The sequence below is a fragment of the Nycticebus coucang genome, chromosome 1 (assembly GCF_027406575.1).
Source record: "Nycticebus coucang isolate mNycCou1 chromosome 1, mNycCou1.pri, whole genome shotgun sequence".
Lineage (NCBI taxonomy): Eukaryota > Metazoa > Chordata > Mammalia > Primates > Lorisidae > Nycticebus > Nycticebus coucang.
The window spans coordinates 152,651,270-152,673,163 of NC_069780.1; the positions used below are offsets into that span (position 1 = coordinate 152,651,270).

The window sequence follows — 21,894 nt, forward strand, 5'->3', positions numbered from 1 at the left end:
AAAATCATGTGGCTAATTCCATGAATTTGCATATAATTTGGTAGAAGAGGAACAGATAAGAGTTTGAGCAGGCAGCGCAAGAGTTTGAGTAAATATTAAAGGTCATTTCTTTAACCTTCATTTCACAGACTATAGTTTTTGATTTGTGATATTTTAACTGTCTTTTTATGCTATAATGGGCCATTTAGATATACATATAAAATCAAGCAACTTCTTTTTTGTTTTGACGCAGAGTCCCAAGCTGTCACCCTGGGCAGAATGCTGTGGCATCACAGCAACCTCAAACTCTTGGGCTCAAGCGATTCTCTTGCCTCAGCCTCCCAAGTAGCTAGGACTAAAGGTACCCACCACAACGCCCAGCTATTTTTTGGTAGTAGTTGTCCTGGTTGTTTGACAGGCCCAGGCTGCGTTTGAACCCACCAGCTCTGGTGTATGTGGCTGGCGCCCTACCCGCTGAGCTACAAGCACTGAGCCAAGAAGCAACTTCTTACAAAAATTTCATACCAGTGATCAGTTGTCAAGGAGCATATATATAGGGACTTTCTCTCAACACTAACTTGTTGGTTAGTGGTCAGGATGGGGCAGGCATAAACTCTAGATCAGGCGTCCTCAAACGTTTTAAACAGGGGGCCAATTCACTGTCCCTCAGACCATTGGAGGGCTGGACTATAGTTTAAAAAAAAAAACTATGAACAAATTCCTATGCACACTGCACATATCTTATTTTGAAGTAAAAAACAAAATGGGAACAAATACAATTCACACCGCTTCATGTGGCCCAAGGGCCACAGTTTGAGGACACCTGCTCTAGATCCTTATCTTTGGTTTTCTTAGCAGCCTTTGTCTCTATAGCAAAGCTGTCTAGGGCAAGCATAGTTCTTCTTAGGGAATTACAGGCAGTCCCCAAGTTAAAAACAACCAGTTTAAATACAACCCACACTTATGAACAGAGGCTTTTACAGTAAGTCCCTGACTTACAAACATCTGACTGATATACAACTCACACTTATGAATGGATTCTATTACAGGTAATAGGTAAATGTACCTATTTTAACTTACATACAAATTCAACTTAACAAATCTAGAGAACCTATCTCGTTTGCAACCCAGGGACTGCCTGCAGTCTAAATTATGTTTGTCTAGAAATAGCGCAAAAGCTACATTCTCTTGGATTTTAGCCAGTGGTACTAGATACAACATTTTCATTATATCTATGATATTTTATACATGTATCTAATCTGATGAAAAAAGATAAAGTTACTTTATCTTTTAATTAAGTAGATAAAATAAGCAAAAACTAGAATCTTTTCATGAAAACACCAGAAATAGAAATTATGAACTAAAGAAAGACTTCAGAAACGTATAGTTATTTAAAAAAATGACTAGAATTCAGTAGCCAAAGTAGAATGTAGAAAAAATGAGACAAGTATAAACTACTAATTGCAGTTATTATGACCTCTCTGTTTTTTGAGACAGGTCTCATTCTGTCACCCAGGCTAGAGTGCAGGCTAGTGTCATCAAACTCCTGGGCTCAAGTAGTCTTCCTTCCTTAGCTTCCCAGAGTGTTAGGATTATAGGCATGAGCCACTGTACCCATGACATTTCTTGGCCTACCTGCTCTTTAGTTGATACAGAATGATGCATACATGATTACGTTTGTCTTCTTTTAGTATATGCATGCCAAGATAAAAAGGTTTTGCTATACTTAAAGGCTGGATGAAATTAAATTATAGGAGATGAAATTTGCTGAAACTTTTTCCACTTTTAAAAATTTGCTTTTCCTATATTATAACAAAATAATGTGTGACAATGAGAAAAATACAGAGTTGAATGAAAAGTTCCTTTTTTCCTTCTTTGTCTTATAAAAATTATTAATGTATTGTTCAGCTCCCTCTGGTTGGGTTTCTTTTAGGAATACATCCCAGTTCAGACTGGAGCAAATGCTGATTTAAATCCATTTTACCAAAAGTACAGCGACCGCACTCAGCATGCTATTCTCTACATGAATCCTCATAAAATCAACCTGGATCTCATTTTGGAACTTCTTGTGTTTTTAGGTATCTTTTTATTTCTAATTTGTCTCCATTTGTTTATAAATGTTTGATAAAACATTTCTACTAATAGATATTTTAGTAATATTTTATAATATGCTATTCATTATCTTATTTATCTTTTTTAAAATTTCAGATAAAAGTCCCCAATTCAGAAATATTAAAGGAGCAGTGTTGATCTTTTTACCAGGTCTTGCTCATATTCAACAGCTGTATGATCTCCTGTCAAATGATAGAAGATTTTATTCTGAACGGTAACTACACATCTTCATTTTATACTTGGTAGTTTTTTTGTTTGTTTGTTTGTTTGTTTTTGAGACAGAGTCTCCCTATGTCACCCTTGGTAGAGTGCCATGGTGTCACAGCACATGGCAACCTCAAACTCCTGGGCTTAAGCTATTCTCTTGCCTCAGCCTCCCGAGTAGCTGGGACTACAGGTGCCAACCACAACACCTGGCTATTTTTTTGTTGCAGTTGCATTGTTTTTTTTTAGCTGGCCAGGGCTGGGTTCAAACCCACCACTCTCGGTGTATGTGGCTGGCACCCTGCTTATGCACAAACATTTGCTTATGTGTCAAGACACAGGTCAAAAAGAAAAAAAAGAAAAGAAAAACACTTGCTTAGTACATTAAAACTGTTGGTGAGCGTTTTCAGTCTTTTTACTTTTAGTTAAAATATCTGTTGTGAAACAATTTTTCATTTTAACATTTCTATTTTAGCATTTTATCTACCAAAATTTTTTAGGTACTCCATCTGTATTTATTCACATTTTCTTATGTGATATGTAGAAGGAATCCTGTAATTACGAGTATGATGACTGAATTATGCAAAACCCCAAGATTGAGGTTTATCGTTTATACATATTGAATCAGCTATTTACTATGTCTGTTTTGATATAGTTTATTACTGCTATAATGGTTATCACTTGAACATTAAACCTACACTTCATATAATTTATTCATATTAAAGTTTTTGTTCTATGATAGTTATATATGGGGTTTCATTGTATCATTCTTTGTTGAAGTTTTATGTTTGAATTTTTTCATAATAAAAAATTTTTAAGTTGCTTTCTATATGCAAATAAATTTTGTTATTCTTTGCAGTGTCTTCTAAAGAGAAACTCTTGCTAAGAACTATGATTTTAACTTTCAGATATAAAGTGATAGCTCTGCATTCTATTCTTTCAACCCAAGATCAAGCTGCAGCATTCACACTCCCTCCTCCAGGAGTCAGGAAGGTAAAATTCAGTACAGCAAATTTACATGTGATCACCTGACAGTATTTCATGAAAGCCTCATAACTTTTTATCATGAAAGTGCATTGTCAATATTAAGTGCCTTATAAGATATGGCAGACTCCAAGCAGATTAACATAATAAATAAATCCAATATTAAAATTTAAGCAATTTGAATATTTGCATTGTGTGCTATTTAACAGATAAGACTTTTGGTAAGGGAGTGGTTGAAACGTTATGTGGATATTGCTTGCAAAAATAGTCACAGGCCGGGCGTGGTGGCTGTAATCCTAGCACTCTGGGAGGCTAAGGCGGGTGGAATGCTTGCGCTCAGGAGTTAGAGACCAGCCTGAGCAAGAGTGAGACCCTGTCTCTAAAATTAGCCAGGTGTTGTGGCGGGCACTGATAGTCCCAGCTACTCAGAGAGGCAAGAGAATCACTTGAGCCCGAGAGTTTAAGGTTGCTGTGAGCTAAAACACCATGGCACTCTACCAAGGGTGACAAAGTGAGACTCTTTCTCCAAAAAAAAAAAAAGTAATAATAAGTCACTACTTTTTTCCAAGAAGGCATCATGAAGGAGATTGGATGTCATATTTAAGTCCTGGGTGGATTCATGTTCCCTAGGCTGTTCATTCCTGTCTTTTTATGATACATAGACCACTAGGTAGAGAAAAAAATCTCTGTGCTTTCATTGTGTCCTCTGTTCAGGATTCTGAATGAAGAGATACAAAGAGTTTCTCAGATTTTACTTTTTGAAACAGGATCTCACATTGTCTCCCAGGCTAAGGGACAGTGGAATGATCCATAGTTCCCTGCAGCCTTGAATTCTTGGGCTTCAAGTGGTCCTCCTGCCTCAGTCTCCCAAGTAGCTGGTATGCACCAATTCACCTGGCTTATGTGTTTCCTGGGCTGGTCTCACTCTCTTGACCTCAAACAATCCTCTTGCATTGGCCTGTCAAGAGTTTCTTAGATTTCCACCCCTCTCTCAGGAGAAAAAATAGCACAGTGTGGGAACTATGGGGAACACAGAGCATCTGAAAAGAACTTGACTGTAATGCAGAAGGCCAGGGCTTTCGTCTCTAAACTGCTGCCACCTGTGTAGCCTTTGGCACCCACTCAACCTCTCTTTTCTCAGAAAGAATTGGATTAAATTGATGGCTTTCTAACTGGTCTAAGAACTCCATGATTTCTAAGGCTTTGCTCTCATCTATAACATGTGGGCTTCCCTATAAAATTTTATTTAAGGCCAGGCACTAGAACTCCGGGAGGCTGAGGTAGGTGGATCACCTGAGCAAAGAGAGTCCCTGTCTCTATTAAAAATAGAAAAACTAGCCAGGTGATGTGGCTGTAGTCCCAGCTACTTGGGAGGCTGAGATAAGAGGATTGCTTGAGCCCAAGAGTTTGAAGTTGCTGTGAGCTATGACATCACGACACTCAATCCCAGGGCAACTGAATGAGACTGTCTCAAAAAAATTTTTTTAATTTAAAGAAGAACTCCATTGCTTAATAATAAGAATTGACTGCTACCGATGTAGAATGATCACATAGGTACCATCCAGCTCTTAATAATAATTTAGGTTCGATTTTCTGGGATAAATGAACAAGAAAAGCAATCATTCAACATTGAAATACACAGATGAAATAGAATTATGTATTGATTTTGACCTAGAATTTCCTAAATGTTTTATCTCCAAGAATTCAACAGAAAATAATGCAGAAGATTGCACTGTTCAGCCATCATTGTTAAGAATTTTAGAGCTAGACCTAAGAAATCATCTATTTCTACCTCCCAATTTACAGTTGAGGTAACTGAGGCCCAGAGAGGTAAAGCAACTTGCCCTAGGTCACAAAGCTAGTAACACCACCAGGACAGCAACTCAGTTCTTCTCATTAATATGCTATTTCTTTTTCCCAAATAATTATGAAGGATTGTTCTAAGCTATCTCCATTCTTTGACTCAGTTTCCCATTCTACTTCTGTCATTTTTAAGATGACTGACTGGAATTAGGGGAAATGATATTTTTGTTAGAATAAAAATCTGTAACTTTTCTTAGCAAGCTGAGCTGATTAAACTAATGAAAGCAAATAGATTGTAAATTTTTGTGAATAAAAATTGGAATTCTTTAAATCCATCAGTTCAAACTAAAGAAATTTAAATGATGGTATATTGCTGAAAGTTGCCTAAATGTTTTAGTTTTTTGTTTATTTTCAGATTGTTTTAGCAACAAATATTGCAGAGACGGGTATCACTATTCCAGATGTTGTATTTGTAATTGATACTGGAAGAACAAAAGAAAATAAGTAAGTTTGAATTTCCCAAGTCAAAATATTTTAACCTGGAAGGAGTTTGGGTCCCTCGGATTCTTAGAAGAAATCACAGAATGATAATATATAGGAAAAATCCCAAATGGCCTAATTCTGCCCAATGCAAAAAGCCTTAGAGAAACACTGTAGGAAACTGTAAAATGTCTGAGAGTAAACGTCAGAATTTCACATCATGGGTTTTCCCAGTGTACTGTTGTAATACTTTTAAAAATTCTAAGAAAAATTTCAGAACATAAATTTTTATAGATACTTTTTTTGTTTATAAAATGATTTAAGAGAAAGCATTATTTGTGGGATTATGACAAAAGATCATGGGTTTTGGAGTTAGAGCTGGATTTAAATCTCTTCAGCAAGTAATACAACCTCTCTAATCATCAGTTTCTTCATATGTAAATGGGGAAAATGAAAATTTCATAGCTGAAAGTGCCTAGTACAGTAACTAAAACATAATAGGTAACTATAATTAAATCTTCAACAAAATGATTACTACTTTATGAGGACCACCTTTAGTAGTTATTATAATTTGTATACACTGTCCTAAATATTAGGAAACTCTGGCAATATTTGAGAAAGAGTAATGGAAAATAAATTCTTGATTCTTTGAAGTGTACACAGTAAGTACCTTTAGAGGAAATGTTTTCAGGATTTAACTATCTTTTGAAAGGTACCTTAAATTGTAATGTTCACAGTAGCATTTCTCAAACTATTTCAAAGAATTCTCATTGCATAATTAATATTCCCACTAAAATAAAAAAGATTCCATGGTCAGTTTAGTTTGAGAAAAGGGAAGTTTTTTTCCTTGTGCCAGATCTTTTAATTTGGTAGTATGAGGTTTAATATGCAGTGTTTGGTAAATTATTTAAATATGAAACGTGATTTGAGAAATTTTGGTCCACTATAATAATGAACTTTTTTAAGCCTATGTTCAACTTAATTTTAAGAGTCAAATACTCCTACCTTTGTCCAGTTTTGACTCTAAGTCAGTTATCTACATCTTCTCCCCTAAAACATTTCTTTAGGTACCATGAAAGCAGTCAGATGAGTTCTTTGGTTGAGACTTTCGTCAGTAAAGCCAGTGCTCTGCAGCGCCAAGGTAGAGCTGGGAGAGTCAGAGATGGCTTCTGCTTCCGAATGTACACGAGAGAAAGGTAGGGCATAGTGCTGGAAATATTAAACCCATAAATCAGTACTGTGTGGCATTTCTGATAATCTGATAACGTATATTTAATTTTTCAGATTTGAAGGCTTTATGGACTATTCTGTTCCTGAAATTTTGCGCGTACCTTTGGAGGAATTATGTCTTCATATTATGGTAATCACAAGGAGAAGCATGAATGAATTTTGTTCTTCATTTCTTTCTAGGGAAAAAACAAAGATCTAAACTTAGCTCATATTGCTTTACATTTTCAAATATTTTACTCTTTCCTCTTTTTGTATTTTACCTTCCTTCTTTTTGTAAGTAAAGCTAGTGTGTTTTGATTTTGCCATAGATACTTACACTTTATAGATACATATATAGCCTCATAGCCTAAACCAGTAATTCTCGAATGGGGACAGTATTGTCTGCCAGGAGACATTTGACAATGTCTAGAAACATTTTTTGTTTGTCATAACTGGGCAGGGGGAAGATGCTACTGATATCTAGTTTGCGAAAATTGGACAGTCCATAGGACAGCTCCCTAAACAAAGAATTATCCATCTCTAAATATCAGTAGTGCTGAGATTAAGAAACCCTGATGTAAACCAAGGTCTTTCTAGACTGAAAGATACATAAAACTAGGCAGCGCCTGTGGCTCACTGAGTAGGGCGCCGGCCCCATATACCGAGGGTGGCGGGTTTGAACCCAGCCCCAGCCAAACTGCAACAAAAAGTAGCTAGGCCTTGTGGTGGGCGCCTGTAGTCCCAGCTATTCCAGAGGCTGAGGCAAGAGAATCGCCTAAGCCCAAGAGCTGGAGGTTGCTACGAGCTGTGACACCACGACACTTTACCAAGGGCAACTAGTGAGACTCTGTCTCTTAAAAAAAAAAAAATACATAAAACCCTTCATTTCTTAGATTTTTGAATGTGAAAATCAGCAATGAAGAAACTAAAAATGTGGATTGCAAGATTTTTTTTTTTTTTGAGACCATGTCTCACTATGTCGCTCTCAGTAGAGTGCTGTGGCATTAGTTCACAGCAACCTCAAACTCTTGGGCTTACGTGATTCTCTTGCCTCAGCCTCCCAGGAGCTGGGACTACAAGCACCCGCCACAACAACCCAGCTGTTTGTTATTGTTGTCTAGCAGGCCCTGGCCAGGTTCAAACCCACCAGCCCCCGTGCATGTGGCCAGTGCCCTAACCACAGAGCTATAGGCTCTGAGCCATAAGATCTCATCTTTATCCTCTGCACCCCCAAACACACATATTCTCACATACTCTCTCTCCCTCTCCCCCGTCCACTATAAGACAAATAATAGGATAGTCCTGTTCACACATTTATCCTCTTTGTTCAAAATTTAACTGAACTCAGATTTAGTCCAGTAACATCTCTGTGGGCAGTATTAATTGTTTATGATCATATACCAATTTTATCATTCTTTTTTAACCTACAGAAGTGTAATCTTGGTTCTCCTGAAGATTTCCTCTCCAAAGCCTTAGATCCTCCTCAGCTTCACGTAATCAGCAATGCAATGAATTTACTCCGAAAAATTGGAGCTTGTGAGCTTAATGAGCCTAAACTGACTCCGTTGGGCCAACACCTTGCAGCTTTACCTGTGAATGTCAAGATTGGCAAGATGCTTATTTTTGGTGCTGTATTTGGCTGCCTTGACCCTGTGGTAAGTTAAAAGACACTGTTGCCACTTCACTTTAAATATCATTTGCCCAGGAAATAATTAAATTAGGAAACACTGTTTAAGTTTTAATTTAAAAGTTTTTTTTTCAGTAAATAGAATACCTATACTAACATTAAAACTCAGGTGGCCTAAATGCTTGATGAGAATTTTTTAATAAAATAATTAACAAATTCTGTGCATCTGTCTGAATCTCTGAACACATATGCCTCCTGTTCCATTCATTCCAACTTTCCAACTGTATCAATATGTGACCTTTTCTGGGATTACAAATTGAGGTGTTTAAAAATAGAATGGAGAGAATATAACTTTGACACTGGTCTTTTTCTTTAGTGTTAGAAATAGATACCAGAATTGTGCCCAAGTTTAAAAAATAACCTCTTCCACAACAGTTTATCTGAAAACCTTTAACAATAAATGGGTTGCTACATGTGAGGCTGTGGCAAGAGAATCACTTAAGCGCAAGAGTTTGAGGTTGCCGTGAGCTGTAACACCACAGCACTCTACCAGGGGGGACATAGTAAGGCTGTCTCCAAAAAAAAAAACAATAAATGGGTTGTTATGTAGTCCAAATTAAATTATTTTTAAAGAGCATTGCAAAAAATGGAAATTTAACAATCTGAGTCAAGATAATTGACTAAGATTGCCTTTAACTGTATAACAGACTATAAATTCCTTACACAGGTGTTTAGTTTTTTCCTCTGATTCTGGTGATATTACCCTCTTACCTCACATAAGTGGTATAAAAATAAAGTGATACGTTTTTTAAATTCCATAAAATGAAACTAAAAGTAACTATTTAAAATGAAAGTAGTGTGAGCCCAGCCGTTTGAGCTGTAGTTAGCTATGATGATGCCATTGTACTTTAGGCTGGAGAACAGAGCAAGACCCAGCCCCGGCCAAACTGCAACTAAAAAATAACCGGGCATTGTGGCGGACGCCTGTAGTCCCAGTTACTAGGGAGGCTGAGGCAGGAGAATCGCCTAAGCCCAGGAGTTGGAGGTTGCTGTGAGCTGTGTGACGCCACGGCACTCTACTGAGGGCAATAAAGTGAAACTCTGTCTCTACAAAAAAAAAAAAAAAAAAAAGTAGGTGGCACCTGTAGCTCAGTGGCTAGGGTGCCGGCCACATACCCCAAAGCTGATGGATTCAAACCCGGCCTGGGCCAGCTAAAACAACAATGACAACTGCATTAAAAAAGAAAAGAAAAGAAAAATAGCTGGGCATTGTGGTAGGCGCCTGTAGTCCCAGCTACTTGGGAGGCTGAGGCAAGAGAATCACTTAAGCCCAAGAGTTTGAGGTTGGTGTGAGCTGTGATGCCGTGACTCTCTACCAGGGCAACAGCTTGAGACGCTCAAAAAAATAAATAAGTAAAATGAAAATAAATACAAGTTAGCTCTGGTAGAACATGATAAATGCGCTGAAAATAAGGAACAGGCCACTTAAAGTGTGATTGTTTTACAACCTGCTTTCTTTTATAAATTAACTGCTTTGTATATCTCTTTAGTGATAAATTGTTTGGTTATTTACCGATAGGCAACACTAGCTGCAGTTATGACAGAGAAGTCTCCTTTTACAACACCGATTGGTCGAAAAGATGAAGCAGATCTTGCAAAATCAGCTTTGGCCATGGCAGATTCAGACCATCTGACAATCTACAATGCATATCTAGGGTAAAGAAATAGTCTAAGTGTTAAACTGAGGTTATTTACTTAAAAAAAATTTTTTTAATTATACATCTAAGATGTAAATTTATTTTTAGTTATTTCATCTGTCAGGTATAATTATTTTAGGGATTCATGTTTTATAATCCTAAAATTTAAGAATCATATACTTGGTATTATAATATATATATTAGCTCATATTTGAAGTAACTTAATTTATTGTTACACACAAACAGAAAAAATATCTACTGCAGTTGAAACTATTATACACAATTGGTAGCTGCTATAAGAAGGAAGCCCTCTCCTCTTTTTAAATGATTATAATTTAACTAAATCTTACTTTGATTACTATCTCTGAAAGACAATTTGGAAAGAAAACATAGTGACCTTTGTTTATCTATTAACATTTTATCTATCTAGATGGAAGAAAGCACGGCAAGAAGGAGGATATCGTTCTGAAATCACATATTGCCAGAGGAACTTTCTTAATAGAACATCACTGTTAACCCTAGAGGTAATTCTTAATATAGCTCCCTAATACACCGTTACATGGATAACTATAATAGGTTATTTTGGAAAAAAGAATGCCTTGGATAGTGCTTTACATATAGTAAGGGCTTAGTAAATGTAGGTCAAATCAATACATTTGTGATTTTGTGTGTGTGTTTCTTCCAACAAGTAACTATATGTATTACATAGTTTAAAATAGTATTTAACATCATAACATATTTAAGAAATGATTAAAAAGAGGCAAAATGATTTCATAAAAATAACTCTTGGGGCTCGGCACCTATAGTTTAGTGGTTACAGTGCCGGCCACTTACACAAAGGCTGGTGGATTCGAACCCAGCCCGGGCCAGCTAAGCAACAATGACAACTGCAACAGAAAAATAGCCAGGCCTTGTGGCGGGCACTTGGGCACCTATAGTTCCAGCTACTTGGGAGGCTGAGGCAAGAGAATCGCTTAAACCCAAGAGTTTGAGGTTGCTGTGAGCTGTGATGCTCCAGCACGCTACCAAGGGTGACATAGTGAGACTGTCTCAAGAAAAATAAATAAAAACTCTCTTGGGAAGTAGGATAGTTAATCTCTTTAAATCTCAGTTTTTTGGCTTGGCACCCGTCGCTTAGTGGTTAGCGAGCCTGCTAATGACAACTGCAACAAAAAAAAAAGCCGGGCATTGTGACGGGCACCTGTAGTTCCAGCTACTTTAGAAGCTGAGACAAGAGAATCACTTAAGTCCAACAGTTGGAGGTTGCTATGAGCTGTGACTCTACAGCACTCTACCAAGGGCGACATAGTAAAACTCTGTCTCAAATAAATAAATAATCTGTTTTTCATTTAAAAAAACAAGTTGAAGAGGGAGAATCTACAGTTCAACTCTGAAATTTGGCTGTTGTTTTTAATTATAGAAAATTTCAAACATACATAAAAGTAGACAGAATAGTACAGTGAACTTTTGTGTGCTTATTTCCCACTTATATAGTTAAATTTGAGGTCAATCTTGTTTTAGTTTATTCTCCCCTTATTCAATTCTCTGCCCTCTAGATTAATTTGAAGCAAATCCAAGGTATCAGATTATTACGTGTCTCTGAAGTATAGGACTCATTTTTCTTTAACATTATACATTAAAAAGAAATTCCTTAATATCATTACTTATATTGACAATGCTTACATATCCCCAGTTGTCTCATAAATTTTTTTAACAGCTAGTTTAAATTATGATCTAGACTAGGCCTACATATTAAATTTGGTTGATACCATACATGTCCCTTAAATTTCAATCTACAGTTACCCTCTCTCATTTTTTTCCCTATTTGTCATTTATTTTTTGAAGAAACCAGGTAAATTGTCCCATAGAATTTCCTACATTCTGTGGGTGGCTATTTGTATAGCCTTGTAATATTGTTTAACATGTTCTTCTGTGCCCTGTATTTCCTATAAATTGGTATTTATATTGAGAGGGTATAATCCAATTCAGGTTTAGTTTTTTTTGTTTTTTTTTTTTTCATTTTCTTTTGGAGTTATCTGCCTTTTTGGAATGTTAAGATTTCTCAGTTGGAGTCAATCAGATTCATCCTTTTAAAATTCCCCACTTTTCAGGGCGGCGCCTGTGGCTCAGTGAGCAGGGCACCGGCCCCATACGCCGAGGGTGGCGGGTTCAAACCCAGCCCCGGCCAAACTGCAACAAAAAAATAGCTGGGCGTTGTGGCAGGCGCCTGTAGTCCCAGCTACTCGGGAGGCTGAGGCAGGAGAATTGCCTAAGCCCAGGAGTTGGAGGTTGCTGTGAGCTGTGTGATGCCACGACACTCTACTGAGGGTAATAAAGTAAAACTCTGTCTCTACAAAAAAAATAAAAATAAATAAAAAAAAATAAAAAAATAGGGTGGTGCCTGTGGCTCAGTGAGTAAGGCGCCAGCCCCATATACCGAGGGTGGCGGGTTCAAACCCAGCCCTGGCTGAACTGCAACCAAAAAATAGCCGGGCGTTGTGGCGGGCGCCTGTAATCCCAGCTGCTTGGGAGGCTGAGGCAGGAGAATCGCGGAAGCCCAAGAGCTAGAGGTTGCTGTGAGTCCTGTGTACATCATGGCACTCTACTGAAGGCGGTAAGGTGAGACTCTGTCTCTACAAAAAAAAAAAAAATTAAAAAAATTAATTCCCCACTTTTCATGTGATGGTTTTAGCAGCTGTTGATAACACTTAGATCCATTGTTACATTAGGTTACAAAATGGTGATATTATAATTCTGTTTGTTATCTAGAATTTTTTTTTTGTAGAGACAGAGTCTCACTGTACCGCCCTCAGGTAGAGTGCCGTGACGTCACATGTCTCACAGCAACCTCTAACTCTTGGGCCTACCGATTCTCTTGCCTCAGCCTCCCAAACAGCTGGGACTACAGGCGCCCGCCACAACACCCGGCCATTTTTTTGTTGCAATTTGGCCGGGGCTGGGCTTCAACCCGCCACCCTCAGGGTATGGGGCCAGCGCCCCACTCACTGAGCCACAGGTGCTGCCCTATCTAGAATTATTTTATAAGGAAGAACTTCTCTCATCAATATACAAGAAAGTTAGGATAAATACTTAATTCTTTCCTTTTACTTAGCAGTTTTCATAATGACCTCACTCCATCAGTGAATGTTATTTTTTATAAAAATCATTATAAACTTACTGATTTAAATATATTTAATGTATTTGATTTCTCTATAGTTGTTAATTTTTTAATACTCAAATTGTCCCTTGCCTACAAAGTAAGAGCTGAGTCCTTTTCACATAACCTAGGCAATTTTCCTTGCTTGGGAATGATAAGCTATTCAGGCTTATCTTGTGTATTATATGCTTCAGGCTTGAAATCAGTCATTTTTCCAAAGAGCCCTGATTCCTTTTAATGAAATTCTTTTACATAGATCATTACAAAAGTTTTGAGATACACAAAAATCAAGAAACATAAAGTCCACACAGACGCCAGCACGGGTAGATTACCTGAGCTCACAGGTTCAAGAGCAGCCTGAGTCAGAGCAAAAGCCAAGACCTCATCTCTAAAAAAAATAATTGAGCACTGTGGTGTGCACCTGTAGTACCAGCTACTTGGGAGGCTGAAGCAAGAGAATTACTTGAGCCCAAGAGTTTGAGGTTGCTGTGAGCTATGACATAACAGTACTCTACCAAGGGCAACAAAACGAGACTGTCTCCAAAAAGAAAAAAATCCATACAGACAGAAACAAATGAAGCCCTCAAGCAACACTGATAAGTTGAGCAAGTTGAAACTTGCATGGGTTGACTGTGTTTCTTGGAAGTAAAATAATGGACTAAACACAGCCTGTCTCAAAACTTTGACAGTGATCTACTATATGTTCCTAACATACAGTGCCAAGCCAGCTAGGTGGTTACAACATGGGATGGCTATTTATGAAAAGGCATCCAAGGTATACCCTGTGGCTGGTGATGACCACCTTTGCCTAAATTCAGGTTGCCATTCATGATCAGAATTATGTCTGGAAAGACAGAGAGTAGAAGTGGAGTTAAAATGTAAGGACAAGTGATTGTGAAAAGCAGCACTCTTCCACAAACATGATCTTTATGTTTTTATTGCTATTTCTTTAAAGGGAAAAATATTTAATATAGATAATGCTATAAAAATATAGAAAATAAAGTTAATATGTCTTTTATATAACTATTCTATTGTATTGTCATTGTAAAAGGTTAAAAAAATATTTTTTTCCGTTGGATTCCACTACTTTTTATGATTTAAGAGGACTCCTGGGATGGCAACAGGGACTCCTATCTGTAATGAATTTTGTCCTTCTCAGAGCAAATAAAGGCTTAAATTGAAGACATAGCTACCTCTGGGCCAGTTGATTAGGATTCAAGACGTAGAAAGCACATCAGTGGACCCTGAGGTGGCTATGCCTTCAATCTAGAAATTTCTCCTTTGTCCCTCTCTAGTTCCTCTCAGCCTCCAAATTCCTTCTATCCCCTTCTTTCTGTGAGGTTTCTCTTCACTTCCCTTGGGGTACAATGTTTTTAATGTCTTTACCAACCCTGTGGTGTTACAGCGCCTGTCTGTTTGGTCTTTCCTCCCCTGTGATCAGAATCCAATTAAGCCCCAAACCAAAAATCTGAAAGATATCCTAAATGTTACTGTAATTGCTTTTTATCCTGTGTACTCATCCTTCCTGTAGTAGTTTTGTTGCTGATGAGCACTACTAAAGGTAGAAAAACATATTAGATGACAATTTTAGATTAAATGAAGTTGCCATTAATAAACTTTGTCAGAGTTCTTTAAGAAATTAAGGTGAGGACACAAGAGGGAGTCTGTCTAACAAATGCAAACATTATAACCTAGTTGTTAGTACCCTCTCGTTCATCTGAAATTTTTTTTTTTTGATGGTGAGATTCCAGAATCTTAGAACCTAGGAGCAAGATTTCTCTGTAATTCTTTCTCAATGTTGGCTATCCTCACTGAGTAAAAATGGCCCCCCAAAAAGCTACTTTTAAAGTATGTAGTGAATGAAAATGTGTCTTGACACATTTTTATTGCTGTCACTTTTTAGACAGTCTTATATTTGTGGCATCTCAAGTCTGTGGGTTGGGGACAACAACTGACTCTAATTCTTGACCTCCAAGTATCTTATTTTTCTTCCCTAACCTAATTCAGGCTATAGTTAACTAAATAATTGATATCCTGTCAATTTTTATAGAAAATAATAATATAAACTACGATGTTATTTGGAAATGTCTCTCTTTTAATCAATTATGATTTCTCTTTTTAACATAAACCAACCTAGGATGTAAAGCAGGAGTTAATAAAGTTGGTTAAAGCAGCGGGTTTTTCATCTTCTACAACTTCTACCATCTGGGAAAGAAACAGAGCCTCACAGACCCTCTCTTTCCAAGAAATTGCCCTTCTTAAAGCTGTCCTGGTGGCTGGACTATATGACAATGTGGGAAAGATTATCTATACAAAGTCAGTTGATGTTACAGAAAAATTGGCTTGCATTGTGGAGACAGCCCAAGGCAAAGCACAAGTACATCCATCCTCAGTAAATAGAGATTTGCAAACCTATGGATGGCTTTTATACCAAGAGAAGGTAAAGTACTCATGCTTAAATTCCAGTATTCAGGGACTATTCTGTAAGTCATTCATAACAAGTTTTGTATGCCCTAACAAGTATTTTATTTGGTTTCCAAATTGAGCTGTTCATTTTTGTGGACATCTAAAATCAAGATGCATGTAGTTTCTCAAATAAAAAAATTACTTATTTGTCTTAAAAAAAAGGCCAGGTACCGTGTCTATAATCCCAGAACTTTGGGAGGCCAAGGCAGGAGGATAGCTTGAAGCCAGGACTTGGAGACCAGCATAGGCAACATAGCAAGACCCCATTTTTTTTTACAAAAAAAATTTTTTTAATTAGTCAGGCGTGTTGGCATGTGAGTGTAGTCCTAGCTGCTTGGGAGGTTGAGGCAGGAGGATCACTTGAGTCCAGAAGTTTAAGCCTTTAAACTTTAAGTATTGAGCTTTGATCAGGCTACTTCACTCCAGTCTGGATGACAGAGTGAGACCCTGTCTCTTAAAAAAAAAAAAAAAAAGTAGGATTTCTACTCTGACCATCACCTTTTCTACTTGCAATGAAGAGAATAATAGCAAATAGCTATTGCCTAATAATGTATTAATTCCTTGAATATTTTCTAAAGGTGCTCACATCTCAAAAGTGAAAAAAGAAGACGAGTTGTATATGCTGTTTCCAAATAAGGGGAATTTTGGAAGGGGTAGAATTGTGGATTTGGCAACAGTGTGTGAGTCACAGTATCACTTAAGATAATAGCAAATATTTATAGATCACAATTGAAACAGTTAACCTTTTGAATTGTACCTGCATTGCCACGCCATTTTCTTAGATTTCAACATACAGTGATGGTTAAGATGATATTTTCTGTTCAGATTTTGGATTTTTGCTGCTCATCTTCTTCACTCTTTTAAGGCAGTATGAGAAGAAAAAATATGTCAAATTGAAACGTATTTCTTCTCCTTTTACTAAAAGACTTTATTATGTTTCTTGACCTTCAAAGTAACATAGATCCATAATTTTGATTACGGGCTTGAATAATTCTCAACATATCATCAAACTTAAATGTAAAATGTGACAAATTACTGACAGATGGCCACAGCTGAACACTGGTCTAGAAGCCAGAAACTCTGAAATTTAGCCATAATTTTAACATTATTTAAGCTCTTAGGCATAAGATTGCTTGTACCTAGTTTAATTTATGTTCAAGGTATATAATTCAGTCTTAAAAATAATATTTAAAATGCATTTTCGTAGTACTATATAAATGCACAGATAGTAATGGCAATTATTATAAAATGAACGAATTATGCATGTGAGAATGAAAACATAGGTCTACAAAAACTTACAGCTTAAGATTCAGAATAGAAAAATGCTTACATGACAAAGATAATTGAATTTATTATATTTTTAGAGCCTGAAGTTCTCTTCCCCCTCTTCTTTCTTTCCTATGTAGGTAAGGTATGCCAGAGTATATTTGAGGGAAACTACTTTAATAACCCCTTTTCCAGTTTTACTTTTTGGTGGTGATATAGAAGTTCAACATCGAGAACGTCTTCTTTCTATTGATGGCTGGATCTATTTTCAGGTATATAGTACAACTAATTTTATTTTACTAATTTTAATTACTAAAAATGTTTAACTCCCAATACCACTGAGATAGAACTTTTAGAAGTTTAGTAGTATTTGCATATTCCCTTACGTACTGAGGTGGTGTTACATTCAGGTAGCTATTCTGGTTGCTAAGGCAAGAGGATCAGTTGAGTCCAGGAGCTTGAGACCAGCTGGGCAACATTTCAAGACCCTATCTCAGTAAAAGAAAAAAAAAAATTAGACCAACTGCAATGGCTGGTGCCTGAAATCCTAGTGCTTTAGGAGGCTGAAGCAAGAGGATCGCTTGAGGCCAGGAATTCAAGACTAGCCTAAGCAATAGTGAGACCCCATATCTACCAAAAAAAAAAAAAAAAATTAGTCAGATGTGCCAGTGTATGCCTCTAGTCCCAGCTACTTGGAAGGCTGAGGCAAGAAGGATTGTTTAAGCCCAGGAGTTTAAAGTTGCTATGAGCTATGATTAGGCTACTGCATTTTAGCCCAGGCAACAGAACAAGACCCTGTCTCCACAAAAACAAATTATATTGCTATTAAATTTTATTTATCATTAGTAACAATTCTAACTTGCTAGGTGTTGGGTACTTTAATAGTTAATAGATTATCTCAAATATAATATCAAACTTGTTATATAATTTCTATAATTTCTTTTCTATAGACAGATACTCAAGCTCAATGAGAAATCTCTGACTATAGCTGTTTATCTAGAATTGGAGAGGTGGATTTTAAATGCAACTTAAAAAATATATGCAGGAGTGGCGCCTATGGCTCAAAGGAGTAGGGCGCCGGCCCCATATGCTGGACATGGTGGGTTCAAACCCAGCCCTGGCCAACAACTGCAAAAAATATATATATATATGCAGTTTGTGCAAAGAAACTAGGATGGTGGAAATGTTCTAAAATTGGGTTATGGTAATGGTTGCACAACTCTTTAAATTTCTTAAAAGTCATTGAAATTAGATACTTAACAATAAGGGGAGTTTTATGGTTTATAAAGTTATACCTCAGTAAAGCTGTTTAATATTTTTCCCTCCCCAGAACATCAATCTTAACTTCCACAGAGTTGATGTAAGAGGAGAAAACAGAATAACAGTTGGTTTACTTTGCAGAGTTGTTACATTTAATAAAGAAATTAAGAAGTTTGCACACAAGTATGCTTCTATTTTCCTCTTGTGTTTTATAATTAAAACCAAGATGTGCTGCAGCAAATTTTAAGATATATGTGCTTACCCCTTGATTTATTTAAACACATTCACACTGTCCTGCAATAACTTTGTCCAATTTTACATCTCTTTTCAATAGGCCCCTGTAAAGATAGCCGTCATTTTCAAGCAGCTAAGAGTTCTCATTGATTCGATTTTAAGAAAAAAGCTTGAAAATCCAAAGATGTCCCTTGAAAGTAAGTGTTTGATGGTAAAGTAGGTGAAAGACAATGTACATACATGTGTATGTGTACATATACAAATACATATGTGTGTGTGTGTACATATAGATACAAATACATGTATGTATTGATGTGGGGGAAAACTTCCTTAGAAAAAGTGTGAAAGATTGAGTCTAGATATCATGATTTTTTTAAACATTAGAATGTACTATTAGCACATTGAAGTCTTAAATTTCACATGATTAAAAATTATTTTAATAAAATTTATTTTATGCTGAATTCCATCAAACTTAGGTAATTCTTAGAATTATTCACAACCTGATTATCCTTCTAATAGTCTTTTAGTTTATTCTTGTATCTTCTGAACTTCTGGCCATTTCCTAGGGGGAAGAAAGGCTTAAAAAATTGAGCATAGTAAACTTGCTGCTTACTAGCATCCTAGTAAACTGGTAATGTAGTTATTATTTAAAAAATGTTTTTAAATGACAAAACCAGCTTCATCCTCACACCTGTAGTCTTAGCTTTTTGGGACGATCACATGAGCCCAGAAGTTCAAGGCCAGCATGGGCAACATAGTGAGACCCTCTCTCTAAAAATTACATGTATATAAAAGAATCAGCGACTTTCTGTGAGGTTTATCCCAGCATGTCTTTTCCACCATACATCTCACAAATGCAGAGGTAGTAGTCTATATAAAATAAATACATTATCCTTCAACAGAAATCTGAAATGGACATCTGATTTTTCAGTTTGCCTGGTGCCAAATCATCAGAATCATCCTGGCAGTTGTAAAAAATAGTACAAGGTCTAAAGACCTACCCTGGACGTAGTGATCTCTATAGGATAGTCTTGTTGGCTACCTCATTGTTATTTTTTAATCTTTTATTCTGTAACACTTCCCCTCTACAACTATGTCCCTTTTTAATGAACTGGGTTTTTGGTAAAATGTTCCACATTTAGGATTTGGTTGTTTGCATCCTAGAGCTTTAACATGTTTTGTAAACTGGTAGTTATATCTGGGGGCTTGATTAAAATCAGGTTTTGAGGGAAAGAATGTTTTCTATTTGGTGCTATATTCTTGCTATTGTATTACATCAGGAAGCACTTACATTTGGTTTTCTTGCTTTCAATGGTGGGAATTGATCAGTCAGTTCTATATGGTTGTACCTAATGATCAGTCAAGTTGTAGAGTTACTGATATACTGCTGCTACTCTGAAAAAGTCACATACTCTGTGTTTATTTGCATAACTGAATGTGAATACATAAGCATTAAACTGTATTGATTTTCTTGTGCTGCTGGAAACCTAGATCAGGTCTACATACTGAGACACATAGGCTCTTTTCTTAGGCAGCTTTGTGCATTACAACTTTAACATTAGAAAGAATTACATGATATAAAAGACAGATTGAAGCTAGACTTAAATAAAGCAAAATGAATTTTTAATGCTTTCAGTATTTCCCTTTGCCATAAAAGAGAAAGCAAAACTTACCCTTGTGTGTAATGTATACTTTCAACTTGGAATTGAGAATGAAATACATTAGTGTCCTCTCTGTGAACTTACAAAGAAAAGTTGTGGTAGAATGCCAGACTTTTGAAAATGAAGTTAAGTGAAGTTGCTCTTGTGCTTTCTTTTACTCTCTACTCTTCCTCAAATTAAAAATCATAATTCTTTCTAAACTTGCCATTGTTCTCTACTTTAGACAACTGACCTCTCTTTTTCCGGCCCCCTCCACTTTTTTTTCCCCAATGCAATTGTAGCTTCCCCTCTACAACGATATCCCTTTTTAATAAACTGGGTTTTTGGTAAAATGTTCCATATTTAGGATTTGGTTGTTTGCATCCTCATACTTTAACATGTTTTGTAAAATGGTAGTTCTGTCCGGAGGCTTGTTTAAAATCAGGTTTTGAGGGAAATCAGGGCCAGGTTATCAAAATATCCATTGAAACCCATAGCATTCTTTGTATTATCTAATATAAATGTGGAATTTCAGTCTTGCGGCCCTGATAACTAAAGAGTGGTTATGAGGTTCTTGGGAAGTTGCAACTTCAGAGCAACTATAGAAGCTCTGTTAACAAAACATCCTTAGCAAATAATATAGCCTCTGTTCCTCTGTCAAATCAATTGGTATTTGATTTCTCCGTAGTCCATCACTTTCCCATTGATACGTCTCAGTTCCCCATTAGAATTTTTTGTTTCTTTGGGCTAAATATGGAAAAACTGGTAACAATTTTTTCTTCTGTACACATTTGGAAATGCTGCCATACTCCAAGAACACTCAAGAGTCAGTGGGACCTTTGGTATATTTTAGGCAGGTGAAAAAATTGGAAAACTTCTTGTCTTAAAAGACTTTTTAAAGAAATAGTTCCTTATAAAGAGAACAATTTATATCACATTATCTCTTTGGGTCTTAGCCTGGACATACTAATTTTTTTCAAAATGTTAATTTTTTTATTGATGTAGGTATAGCATAACTATAGCAATAATTAAAATCATTTATAGGACATTTTGTAGGCATCTCTAGTTTTATAGTGAATATTGCTGGTGTTCATTTGGTATTCTAATTTAAGAAAATCTTAATGAAGTATGCCTCTTACTTGCACATGTATTCTTTGGAAAAGTTAGCCAGTGTTGCATTTACTCATCATTTTTTTTTTCTTTTTCCACTCAGATGACAAGATTCTACAAATCATTACGGAATTGATAAAAACAGAGAATATTAATTAAAACTAAAATTCACAGTCAACTGCTTTAAAGATTAAGATGAAGATACAGTTATAAAATTATGTGAAAATGGACTCCCATTAAGTATTTCATTACTTAAAATGTTGGTACTGGTCATTAGCGTAAATGTGGCGGAGGGAAAAAGCACATACTTTAAATGTGTAATTTTCTAGTTCCTTTTTAATGATGATGATTCTCAGTGTATTTGCCACTACATTTACAATAAACTCTTTTGTATTATCCATGTTTTATTAAATGTTGTGCCCTAAGCACACAGCCTGTGTCCATAGTTATCTTTAACTTAATGTTGTGATTTCCTGTGTAGCTACCTAATCTTCTGTCAGTCCTCGATGTCTGCAAAATTTAGACTGTCTTGGCCCAAAAGAGAAAATGAGTTTCAAAACCAATTATAACTAAATTTCCATGAAAAGGAACAACTTCAAAAGTTAGTTTAATTTTGATATTCAAAATCAGAACATAAGTAATTAGGGTCTCCATTCTTTTTACACC

The 21,894-nt window shown here is 36.3% G+C and overlaps 1 protein-coding gene across 1 annotated transcript in view; it reads left to right on the forward strand.

Moving 5' to 3' along the window:
• Positions 1 to 21,625, forward strand: part of DHX29 (DExH-box helicase 29) — a 51,133-nt gene extending 29,508 nt beyond the window's left edge. Inside the window, exons 15-27 of the mRNA XM_053590507.1 lie at positions 1,913 to 2,057; positions 2,188 to 2,305; positions 3,204 to 3,288; positions 5,498 to 5,586; positions 6,630 to 6,758; positions 6,847 to 6,922; positions 8,202 to 8,426; positions 9,978 to 10,114; positions 10,526 to 10,619; positions 15,390 to 15,692; positions 17,125 to 17,256; positions 18,579 to 18,675; positions 21,332 to 21,625. Of these exons, the coding sequence (XP_053446482.1) occupies positions 1,913 to 2,057; positions 2,188 to 2,305; positions 3,204 to 3,288; positions 5,498 to 5,586; positions 6,630 to 6,758; positions 6,847 to 6,922; positions 8,202 to 8,426; positions 9,978 to 10,114; positions 10,526 to 10,619; positions 15,390 to 15,692; positions 17,125 to 17,256; positions 18,579 to 18,675; positions 21,332 to 21,387 (1,686 nt within the window). The 3' untranslated portion in view covers positions 21,388 to 21,625. The remainder of the gene's footprint in view (positions 1 to 1,912; positions 2,058 to 2,187; positions 2,306 to 3,203; positions 3,289 to 5,497; positions 5,587 to 6,629; positions 6,759 to 6,846; positions 6,923 to 8,201; positions 8,427 to 9,977; positions 10,115 to 10,525; positions 10,620 to 15,389; positions 15,693 to 17,124; positions 17,257 to 18,578; positions 18,676 to 21,331) is intronic.
• Positions 21,626 to 21,894: the final 269 nt, after the last annotated feature.